At 40.0% G+C, this 12351-nt stretch overlaps 2 protein-coding genes across 3 annotated transcripts; both read left to right on the top strand.

Moving 5' to 3' along the window:
* The first annotated feature begins 1003 nt into the window (after positions 1-1003).
* On the top strand, positions 1004-5339 carry LOC135944816 (choline/ethanolamine kinase-like). Its single transcript, XM_065492051.1, has 6 exons — positions 1004-1284; positions 3095-3329; positions 3595-3848; positions 4212-4452; positions 4504-4680; positions 4935-5339. Exons 1-6 carry the CDS (start codon positions 1172-1174, stop codon positions 5010-5012), a joined length of 1098 nt encoding a protein of 365 aa, XP_065348123.1. The 5' UTR covers positions 1004-1171; the 3' UTR covers positions 5013-5339.
* Positions 5340-7123: 1784 nt separating this feature from the next.
* wat (waterproof) lies at positions 7124-12086 on the top strand. 2 transcript variants are annotated; one of them, XM_065489973.1, is made up of 9 exons: positions 7124-7255; positions 8323-8578; positions 9432-9680; positions 9740-9885; positions 10163-10272; positions 10954-11146; positions 11248-11496; positions 11554-11811; positions 11870-12086. In XM_065489973.1, the coding sequence occupies exons 2-9, from the start codon at positions 8339-8341 to the stop codon at positions 11958-11960; spliced, it is 1536 nt and encodes a 511-aa protein (XP_065346045.1). In that variant the 5' UTR covers positions 7124-7255; positions 8323-8338; the 3' UTR covers positions 11961-12086. The 2 variants fall into 2 exon arrangements, with proteins under 2 accessions (XP_065346045.1, XP_065346046.1); XM_065489974.1 differs by having other exon boundaries at positions 7140-7255; positions 8326-8578.
* Positions 12087-12351: the final 265 nt, after the last annotated feature.

Raw genomic sequence — 12351 nt, forward strand, 5'->3', positions numbered from 1 at the left:
AATAATCAAACAGCGAGCACTCTCTACTTATTGGAAATAATTATTTATTTCACCAGAATAATTTCACCTCATAATTGGCCCACCTTTGTAAAGATTGCAACAAGAGGGATCAAAATCAAACAAAGAAATCACTGACAAAACCCATTTAATTTTTCAAGAAATTTATCAAAATCTGCAATTTAGCTGTTCCTCATTGTCGGTCCTGTTACCTTATTATTGCACGTTGTAGAGATACACTCTTGCTAAATTTCACTCAATGAACTGCGTGCTACAGTGAACAAAGCAGAAAGTTCTTAAAAGAGGATAATTGATACTGCAAAAGCCTGGGTAAATCCTTGTTGTCAATGCATGTACTCGTTGGATTCAGTAAAATCCAAAATTGACCTAGGGAGCACTGTATTTTTTTTTTAGAAAAGTTGCTGCAAAGTTAGCATGCTTTTCAAATGGTGAGGACTGTCTCCTTACTTGAAATCTGATTTTATTTTAAAGCAATGTTCCCCAAAAAGTGGCATACGCCATATTTGATAGATCTCGACGAGAGGAATTTAAATCTGCTAAAAATGTGGTCAAGCACTGTCAATTTGAAAACTTTGATTTTTTTCTGTATCGAGTTTCTGTGTAGATTGTTGCAAATTGTAGAGCAAAAAAATTCTTTTTTGATCAACAACTGCTAATTGCATAAAACAATAATTGAAAGAATTTATTGTTGCCCTGTATCAATCCACTTAAATTGTTAATCCATAAAGCTCTACTTTAATTTTATTTAGCAAAAAAGGTTTTCACTTAATCAGCTCAATTTTGGAAAACATATATTCTCTAGATTTAATAAAATGTGAATGCCTCAATAATTCCATTTCTGATATAAAATTTGTTGGATCTTTAAAATCCCCTGGTGCTTGGTAGTGGTCGCCACATTCGTTCTGGTGCCCACGGTGCTAAGTATTTGGTACCGACTTTGTGCGCCAGGTGGCTCTACGTCGTACATCACGCGTTAATTCATGAAAACACGTCATAGAACACACCTCCACATCAGCTTACGGCTAAAATTATTGACTGAAAGTCTTGCCATACTAATGCGTCGCCCCTAGCTGGTTAGGCCACACTCTTGTACACGAGGCCGGCAGACGGCTGGCTGGTTGACCCACTCGCCACTGCCCGGACTGACACAACAATGGAGAACAACAATGACGACGTGCGGAGCAGGGCATTTTCACTCTGCAAGGAGTACTTGCATGGTTCCTGGAACACCATCAAACAGGCCGACCTGCAAATCCAGCAGATCAGGCGAGTTTTTAAAATTTAATTAAGTTGGTCCCGATTTGGCAGGCTCACCGAAGCTGTGCCTCAAAGCCGGATAAAGCTTGTGATTCGTGCATTTTTAGAGCTATAGCAGGGGTTTTAGAGGAAGTAAATTTATAAAAGGCATGTACGATTCCACGATTGTGATTAATTTTAAATAGGCTGTTATTAAAATATTCTCTAATTATTAAAAGCTGTTATTGAAAATTTTTTTCTCTAACGACAAGTTCCTTAAAATGTTAAAGCACTTTCTTGATAACCCTCAAACATGAATTTCTTCAAATTAAAATTTAAAACGGGTCTCCTCTATTTTTAAATATGTAGATTTCTGAAGAGTTATAAAACCTTCACATATTACTACTAAGTATTGAAACATGTTATTAATTTAAATGTATTATTAATCTATTTAAGATTGCTGAAATAAACCCATAACAAAAACAAACGTTTTCAAAATTTAATTGCTGCCACATAGCGAGATATTCACCGTTACTTAAAGTCATTGGATTGTGCTAGATTGTAAATTTCTGCTCCAGATGACGACGAGGAAAAAAATTCGGAAGTTGCGTCATTGTGAAGTGTGATTGCTGCGGGAATTCTACGAGCTGTCAATTTTTATTGACTCTGCTGTGATTCATTCGCTGGGCACACGCGGCATTCGCGCAAATATGTATAGTCTTACTATGCAAACACGACGGCTTCGTTTTCTTATTTTTCTTGTGCTCGAGGCGCCAGCTAAAAATTGCCTTCGCTGCAGGAGCTACTACTTGTTTTCCAGTCAATGCCTCAGAAGGCGTGTTGTCCGTCCAAAGTTGGCATGTTAAACGCAATCATCCACCTGTGCCGCAGCAAAAAGCGTTTACAGCGGCGTTTAGCGAAATGCTAACCACTCAAAATTACTTGCAACGACAGAGATATCTGGCTGCAAGCCCTTCTCGTTAAATTTAATTTCCGCGCACTATCATTTACGGCTCTTGGTTGTGCAATGCATTATTAAATATTTTGGCTTGCTTGTCTTCTTATATCTTCGCAATGACGATGATGATAAGAGTTTCTCGTTGAATTAAATATCTGGTAAGAGCAAGGCCATCGTGTCCAATTACACGCCGTTTTTTATGATGTTTGCTCGCGGTGCAATTCGTGCGGCGCGCTGCAATAAAACTGTTCTGTGTACGCGGCTACGCGCCCGTCGCATGCCTCAAATTGCAGGAACTATATCGATTGTAAGAAATAATTGCCGTTGTTCTGATGAAATAAAAAAATTTGGAGCACGTGTGCGAGATTGTTGAACTAGCATGGGGACGGAATTTGAAGAAATTTATAATATGCCCTTGGTTTTTAACCATAAATCAAAGATTTGGCACGATCGTTAGATAATATTCAATTTATTGATTTAAAACGTGAAGGGTAATAAAGCCATATTTTTTTCAGATAAAACTCATTTAAGCTGTTAATTGAAAATAAGTGATTAAAAATTATTGAAAATTACGCTTTGTTATTTTGCAAAAAGAACACACTTGTTGGTCGGTCCCATAAATATAAAATTAATATAGTCATTTGTTTTAGTTGGTTGTATAAGTCAGTTTTGATATAAGAAAGATCTTTACCAACTACTCATTTGTTTGTAAAAGGGCACAGACTGATAAGGCTGTTGACTGACCAACGCAAAATATTTGAATTGGGGTTGCTCTTTTCACGTTTGCGGCGATAAATAATAATTGTTTTCATCATGACTTTCATTACTCTACTCTTCCAAGATTTATAACATAAAAAGTAATTATTTAATGTTTATTTTCAGTGGCGGCCTTTCGAATTTGCTGTATCTGTGTTCGCTTCCGGCCGGGGTGAGCCCCCACGGCAACGAACCCCCATGCGTGCTGCTCCGGCTTTATGGGCAAGTACGCGGTGAGACCGAAGAGGCCCTCGATGGACTGCTCACAGAGGCCGTCATCTTCACCCTGCTCTCCGAAAGCCAAAAAGGACCTAAATTGCTTGGCGTGTTCCCCGGAGGCAGGCTTGAAGAGTACATTCCGGTGACTATTTCAAAATATTTTTTTTTTATAACTGATTAGATGTTTTGAAACCAAAAATATCTCTTCAGCGGTGAAAACTTTTCATTAAAAAGAAAATGATATTTTTAAAAAGCTTTTTAATTAATAATTTTTGTAATCAACTTTTTTTAACTTTGGAATGTTTATTTGTTCTGTAAATTTTGTAATAAGATGTCATTCAAGTGGAGAAGAGGATATCTGAACACGAGGAGAGCCAAAATGAAGTTATTATGATATTATTCGGCAGGCGAGGCCCCTGTTGACCAAGGAGCTGCATGAGACAAGACTGAGCGCGATGATCGCTTCGAAACTAGCGCAGATCCACGCAATGAACGTGCCCATCAACAAGCACCCGCGGTGGCTGTGGGACACGATGAACAGATGGTTGGTCAACATCCTTGAAATGAAGCCTGGCGTCGGCAACCTGGCCAAGCCAGCAGTGGCAGCCATGCTCTCTAAGTTCCTCAATTACGACCTTGAAAAGGAAATGCACTGGCTAAAGTGAGTGAAAAAAACCAGAGTTGGAAATAATTGATTTGTTGATTTTAAAATAATATCGATTCAGGCTTGAAGATGTAAAAGTTTGCCAGAATGGCTGTTGCGTGTTTTTAAAAAGCGGTTCATCACAATCGCATCCCGAAAATAGGAAATTTTGTTTAATTTTCCGCTCTTGTTTTCACAACATCTTAATGCTTTTCAGCCTTATTTAAAAGCAAAAAAGCTATAGAGGAACGTTTCTAGACTTTGTATTTGTTTATTCTCCATCTCGGATTGAAAATATTTACAAAAACCAAACAAATTTCCGTAACTTTGAAGATTTAAAGTAAAGTTTTTATTATATTTTAAATATTTTGCTGATTTCAGACGTGAGCTTCAAAAAATTGACTCCCCGGTGGTGTTTTGTCATAACGATCTGCAAGAGGGCAACATTCTGCTGCGTGAGAAGGACCAGGACGTAGTGGTGATAGACTTTGAGTACAGTGCCTACAACTACCGCGGCTTTGACCTGGCCAACCATATGTGTGAGTGGGTCTTTGACTACACCTACCCCACGCCGCCCTACTTTACGGCTCACGAGAAAAACTATCCCTCGCAGGAACAACAGGCAAGCTCCACCTCCTCTGGTTTGAACTGTTAATTAAAATTTATTATTCAGGAGTTCTTTGTGCGGGAATATCTGCGATCTCTGCCAAACTCAAACGGCTGCTACAGCAATGAGGAGGTGCATCGGTTGCTCAGGGAAGCCAGAATATTCACTCTGGCATCTCACTTTTTCTGGGCACTCTGGAGTGTCGTCAACGGCGCCGTCTCGACCATTCCCTTTGATTACTGGGTGAGAATTTGATCCTTTCACTCAGCTGCTTCGGATTTGTAAATATTTTAAGAATGCGATCTTATTTTTCTTTAACTAATTCTATAATACAGCAGTTTAAAATTACTAATTGAAAAATGATTTACTGGAATTTCATAAAAAAAATAATTGTGTTTATTTATCTAAACAGTCTTCATCTACCGGAAAATTTAACCGTTTATATAGCTCTTAATTTAGCCAAAGAAAATTATAAAATGTTTAATTATTGTTCAAAGGTGTACGGGCAGGCGAGGTTCGAATCATATTTCAAACATAAAAACCGCCTAATTGACAGCAAGGAGCTGAACCCTTGAAAGAAGAAATGCATCTGCACAAACGAAGTATTAAGGCAAGCAGGCAGGCCAATGAGTCTATAGAACAAGCAAAGACTGAGTGATTTGATGAGTCTTTCTTGAGTATTGTATGTTAGACCCCTTTCATTGTAATGAACTATTTAATTTATGTAGCGGCTGTTTTTAACTTAAAAATTTTGTCTGTATTTTATTATTGAGATGAACTTTGTTTGTATTTTCTTCCACGCAATGAGGCTGATTACTAGTTAGCCAAAGTTTACTTTGTGTTATGAGCTTATGTACTTACTGGTTGGTTCAAGAAAGCAATAAAAATGTTTCGCCGGTTAATCTTTGTCGCATCATTCGCGCAACCTATCAAAGTAAGCAGGTGTCGTTGCCAGTAACGATTTCTCAAGTGCTATAAATATACCTGGCCTTAAACTGAAATAACCTTGCTCGCCGGTCGAAGCCAGAGAAATGAGAGATAGAGAGAGCACTTTGCTCACAGGGGGTTCATTGCTGCAGAGTGCAATTATTTCCATAACGCGGAAGTGTGAATCGCATCCTCCCTCCGCAACCAGCAGCAATCAACACTTTTTGTGTGTGAGCAATTTATTAGCGCTGCGCAGAAGGCCGCTTTGGTGGTATTAATGAAAAATAAAATGGGAGGTATATGATGACTGCGATTTTTTCGGTTTGACGCAAGTCATCTGAGTTTCTCCTGGATCTCAAATCGCGTCATTTCATGCAGCAGGACCTTGCGTTACATTCGCGAATATCCGCCGCATAGTTTTGATAGACTACTTGGCGAGAGGCAATGACTCTGCGGAAATGCGCCATTTGCGTCAATTTCAAATGCCTCTGACGTGAGCATCTCTAGGACCTATTATTGTTTCTCATCCGGAGGAAAAATTAAAAATTTTACTAACAAAATAACATTTATATAAAAATAAAATCAACCGCTTTAAAAACTACGCCCTCTATAAGAAAGAATTGAATGAAATTCATATTCTAGAAGTGCAAGCTTTCGATTTTAAACGTGCGATTTATGGAGAGGAAGCAAAGAAAACAGGTTTCGCTGCCAACCTGTAAAGCTGCACGTCTATCGGCTAGGAAATGCGCTCGGGGAAGTGCATTGCAGCTAACGCACGACTACACGTGACTAAGGACGTCCACTCTCAATAATTTGCACTTATACACACTCCTATTACTTTTCAAGAATGAAACATTTTACGGTAGCAAATTAAATTCCCAATGCGCTCGATCATCACCAGAGACGGGTATGATTATATCCGCAGAGTTTTTTTATTCAGGAAAATGCCGTACTTTTGTGAAGCGGTTGGCAAAATTTAAATCGGAGTAATGCCTTTAGATATTTTCTTCTCAAAACTCGAAGTTTTGTGTAAACTTTGATACATTTAAAAAAATAATAAAACCTATTTGAGTATGAGTAATTGAGCGGTGCGATAACTGCATCTCAAGTTGCCCCGCGCATTAGGTTTTCCCGCGCGTGAATCACCTCCTCCACTGTAAATCGATATGGTCGTGGAAAATCTCATGACACTTTCCAGGGTTTTTCAAAAATATCGCAGAATGCACTGATGGAAATTTCCACAATATTAAAAATCAAAATAAATATTCAAGCATACAATATTTGGAATTCTATTTTTGCTTAAATGTTCTAAGATCAATTTTGTTACGTAATCAATTGCGCAGAGCTAAATTTATATTATTGGTGCTATTTATAGTATATTGGCAATGGTAGCCAAGGCTAATTGATTTTTAGCGTTGACCAAATAGCCATGCCGTAAGGTCAAACCCTCCTTTTCTGGGCATTCATTGACGAAAAACAAACTAATAAATCGGTTAGAATAAGAATCGGTAAAAAATTGTTGATCTTTTTTTTATATTCCGCTTTTTTAACCATAATTTTCTAAAGTTAAACTTTCGATATTTTATTCGCTGATATTATTTGAACCAGAAGGATTAAAATAAAGCAATCTGCATTGCCACGGCGGAACAGGAATTCGAGGATTTCGCAGATGACAAATCATTTTAATCCTCTACGCGGTGTCTAGGAGCGCGACCTTCCGCGCCCAAGAGTGCACAAGGGAGTGGTGGGGTGACCCGATCCTACGGAGCGAACGCAGGAAAAAGCGGCGAGCCAGCCGCATCTTTCAGTGTCCACTCGTCGTCCGTCGAACGCATTAATTGCACCGCCGCAAGAGCGAACGTAATTGTGTATCATCCGACGCAGCGCCCAGGTAACTTTTTTCAAACGTGCCGATTTGTCACCTGCCGTGAATACGCTCGAAATGCAAACAACTGGCTTGCTTAGAACATTAGCACCGTCAGCGTGCTAATTGCTTTCCTAGACACGCACAAATCGCGATGTGTTCAGCAGCTTTAAAAGAGAATATTGTTGGGCAATAGTGTTGACTCCCGCTGCTTTTCAGCTGATTTGCAAATTTATTCTGTTTCTCAACGATTGCGCATTTATTTTTCGGTATAAATTATTGCTGAGAAGAAAAAAATAACAAAAAACATTATATAGACATCTGGTGATTCAATTAAATTGGCGTCTTGAGTTTTTCTTTTTGTATTTTTATTATTGAGGCCTGAGGGGTCAAAGCCATTGCTGAACACGCAGTAAGAGAAGATGCGATGATTCTCCTCTTTTTGCCGCCCATCCAAACATACATGGAGCAAATAAGCCATATTAAAATTTGTTAATTTGTTAAGAGACGAAATGTTACTTTTTAAGTCTATATATATAACCTGGAATTTATTATTTTTCTCCATTTTTAGTTGTTGTGAAGACTTGCGATTAAATACAAGCTGCTAAAATTCAGACGGTATTGCACAGAAAATTTTCGTTCAAATTATAGAGAAAAAATTTCACAATTCAAATATATCATAGATTATTAAAATGATTAACTTTTGCCCCAATTTTTGGCTGATTCAAAAGTCGCCAATTTTACTCCTACTCTATATTAATATTCTCATGCCGTATAGATGCTAACAAATCAATCGCCTTAATTGTAATAAACAAGCGGTGTTAAATTGTACGCACAATTCAGGATCATTGTCAGTTGATGAACCTAGCGAAGGCCGCACGGAAAGGTTCACATGCTGTGGCCGTCTCGCGCGCGCCGCGGGTACACCGACCGACTCGATGTCGCGCTAATACAATTTTCTGCTGAGTGCATGCATTTACAGGAAACGGTATTTCAAATAATAATAGCAAATGCGGTGAGGTTGTTGCAATAGCTGTTGACAAGTCAAAACATTCTTTCTGTTCGGCAACGAATTAATTAATTTATTCTGACAGCAGACGCAGACTGGCCATGACGAGCGCAGCCGAGCAGGGCTACTTGAAGCCGGAGGAGGCGGCCGAAAAGTCGCCGATGCAGCAGTTCTACGCCGATAAGAGCATCTTCCTCACCGGCGGCACCGGATTTATGGGCAAAGTGATATCAGAAAAGCTGCTGCGCACATGCCCTGACATCAGGACCATTTATCTGCTCATCAGGCCCAAGAAAGGCAAAGAAATCTCCGCCAGATTCGAGGAAATCTTCAGTGACCCTGTGAGTGAAAAAAGCATTCGCAAATTCAGGTGCATTTCCTGGAAGTTTTTCGAATTGCAGTCGGTTTTGCAATGGAAGCGAGCGAGGTGACTCTGCCGCGGAGCCGGTTTTCGCCGCGCGAGTTTCCTACGCGAGAATCCGGTCACGCGGCATCGCAAACACTATTAGAATGCATGACCTAACACGCGATGCAAACAAGTTCATCTCGATCCGCGCATTTCCTTCATCCTGCTGACCACCAAGGTCACAATTGCACCGATTGCATTTCCGAGACCGAAAAACACGACCCCACTCTGAATTCATTGCTCGCTCGGTGGCAATGCGAATTCATTGTTGACAAATGAGAGTTGTAAAATCACTCTAGTTGTTTTCCCACTCCATAAAAAACTCGTCAAGTTGGATTCCCTACGACAAATAGATATTATCTTGTCCAGTCGATAATATGTGCGTTTACTATACATATAATCAACTATCCTGTTAAGCAAACGCTTAAAGGATTTTTACGGACATTTTTATTATTCTTTTCAAGCACGTCATAAACAGCTCCATTTCAATGGTAATTAAAAGGATGATGCGGAGAAATAAATGCCGCTTAAATTCTCTACAAAAATTCCAAATACGCAATAAGTTATTGTTTGTTTTTAATTGGTATTTTTTTAAATATTTTCAAATTTTATTTTATTTAATTTGATATCTTCTCAAATCTTGCAGTCTTATTTTTCATATCCCCAATCTGAAACTTAACCCCATTTTCCTTAACATTGAAAATTACATATATCAACTGTTAAACAACAAATATAGAATAAAAAATATCTGTGTGGATAATAACCGAGAAAATTGATTTGATTTCCAGGTGTTTGCACAGTTGCAAGAAAAGAACCCTAAATTCGCAAGCTGCGTGGTGCCGGTGGCCGGCGATGTGGCGCAGAAAGGGCTAGGCTTGAGCGAGGAGGACCGCCAGACCCTGATCGAGAATGTGAACATCGTGTTCCACGCGGCGGCCACCGTGCGCTTCGACGAGAAGCTGCGCCTAGCCAACGCCATCAACGTCCAGGGAACCAAGGACATGCTTGCCCTCTGTGCCCAAATGAAGAATCTCAACGTAAGCGATTTTAAAAAGGACTTAGTCATCCAACTTAATTTAAATTCTTGAAATGGCAGGCTGTGATCCACGTGTCCACCGCCTACTCAAACTGCAACCTCAGGGAAATAAAGGAAAAGTTCTACGAGCCGCCGATTTCGCACGAGAAACTGACGCAGTGTGTAGAGGCCTTGGACGATAACCTTCTTGATGGATCAACTCCTGTGTAAGTATATTAAAAACAAAACATAAAATGATGGAAAATCCTTGACACGTCGAGTTCGGCCATCTGATTTTGTCTGAATGGAATTTGACCCAATTAGGAATCGTCCAAAAGTAGGAAATTTGTACTAAAGAGCCCACAAAACCAAAGATCAAACAAAGTCAGAATCTTTTGGTGGTGCTATCATTCATTTGCCCCTTTTTTCTCCGTTGATAAAAAATCCTGTGTTTTTGATTGATTTAACTGGCAACAATATGTTTAATATCAACATTTTCCCTAGGCTACTGCAAGATTTTCCCAACACATACGCATTCACGAAAAATGTCGCTGAAGATGTCGTGAAGGATCTTGGAAGGGACTTGCCTATTGCCGTTTACAGACCAGCCATCAGTGAGTAACGCAGTCTTAATTATATTTAGTTATTCAAAAGTTTCAAACTTACTTCATTGGCTCACCATGAAAATATCGGACTATTTTTTAACTTTTCTGCTAGATGTGGAACTTCTTTATTCTTGAAAAAAAAACACGTACCGTCAAAACAAACGCAAATGAAAAAAAAATTGCTGCACTTTTCTATGAAATCGTTCTGAATGGCCAGCAGCCTTTCTTGTGATATAAAAGAACAGAATTTGGCTCAGTGAATTGTTGCAAAATTGTTTGGAGTTTTGTCTATTGGAGGAGGGAAAGTGGTGGAGTTTCTCAACATTTCGTCACTCATTCCTCTTTTTGTTTGTGCTCAGAAATGAGTGCATTTGAATGTTTTCAAAATTGTCTACAGCTAATGAATTTGCTTTGAAAGTAAAGAACTCTGTGAAACCGAAACAATTTTCGGTTCCTTAATTTAATGAGCCACTTTTTTCACACCACTCTACAATTTTTGCATACAGCATTAGCAACCATAAAATGAATCAGTAAACCATTAATAGTAAAGCAAATTAGAGTGCAACAAAAGTCTTCATTATTTTTACTGTGCATAAAATAACTGTTGCCAATTTTGAAGTTTTTTGTTAGAATATTCAAAGATAAAATAATTGTAACATACTAAAATTTATTATCAACTTGACTTTTCAGTCATTGCGACGTGGAAAGAGCCCGTGTCTGGATGGATAGACAACGTGTATGGCCCAACGGGTGTGGTGGTTGGCGCGGGGTTGGGCATTCTGCGCACCCTGCAGGCCGACAAGGAAATGGTGGCCGACCTGGTGCCCGTCGATATGGCCGTGAGCGCCCTGATCGCCACGGCCTATGATACCGCCGTCTCCGCGTAAGTCGAGCACTTCATTCAGGCAACCGGCCGCACTCGGCTGCTGTGCCTGCTGCCTACCTGTCCGAACACAAAGTAATAGATATTGCAAATATTTTCAGGAGGAAAGCCGGCGACGAGATCCCGATCTACAACTATGTATCGTCGCCAGAGAAGCCGATCACGTGGGGCGAGTTCATGGAGTTGAACTACAAGAACGGCGTCAACATCCCCTCGATGAAGGCCATCTGGTATTACACGCTCACCATCAACAAGTTCAGGAGCCTGCACCTGCTTTGCTCGCTTTTCCTGCACTTCCTGCCGGCACTGCTGGTCGACGGAGTGCTCATGGTCATCGGCAGACAGCCACAGTGAGTCCTCGGAAATGTTATATATTAAATTGATTGATGAATAATTTGTCAACGCAGGATGATGAAAGTGTACAAGAAGATCCACCGCTTCGGCGACGTCATCGCCTACTTCAGCACGCAGCAGTGGAACTTCAGCAACCAAAACATGCAATCGCTGTGGTCACGGATGCACCCCAAGGACCAGTATCTCTTCAACTTCAGCATGAAGAACATGGACTGGGAGGACTACTTCAGGACTCACATCCTCGGCCTCAGAAAGTACCTGGCCAAGGACGACCCCAGCACCCTGCCCGCCGCGAGGAAGCGCTGGTTCAAGTAATTTACAACCCCTAAAATGAATTTTGGCACTGATTAACAATTTCCTCCCTTTCAGGTTCCTGGTCGTGCACAGGTGCATCCAGGGCGTGGCAATGTACGTCGCCATCAGGATCCTTTGGTCTCTCCTCAGTTACATTTTTTTGTAAATCTCCTCCAAAGTCGCTTGTACATAATGTATACCTCATACAACTTGTGTGTTACTTGAATATAAGACTTTTTTACATGTGAAAATATAACAAGCTTTATTAAACAGTGTGTTCCTTTTACTTGAACCGAGGTCGTCGTGATATTTTGTATTTTCTCCTCATTAACCTCTCCGTTTGTGACATTTGACGAGTCACGTCGGTACTTGAAGCCGAGGATACACAAAGCCAGAATGACACCATACTTGCCATTCGCGAAAGCAAATGTATTGCGCGCCCTCGAACGGTTTTAAAGATCCGCTAATTTAGCCGACAAATAATACCTTAGCGACAAATATTTCAAGGCGACAGTTCTTAACCTAAATTTCAAATTCAGAATTGAATCGCACCATGT

This window comes from Cloeon dipterum, chromosome 4, assembly GCF_949628265.1.
Source record: "Cloeon dipterum chromosome 4, ieCloDipt1.1, whole genome shotgun sequence".
Taxonomy (NCBI): Eukaryota; Metazoa; Arthropoda; class Insecta; order Ephemeroptera; family Baetidae; genus Cloeon; species Cloeon dipterum.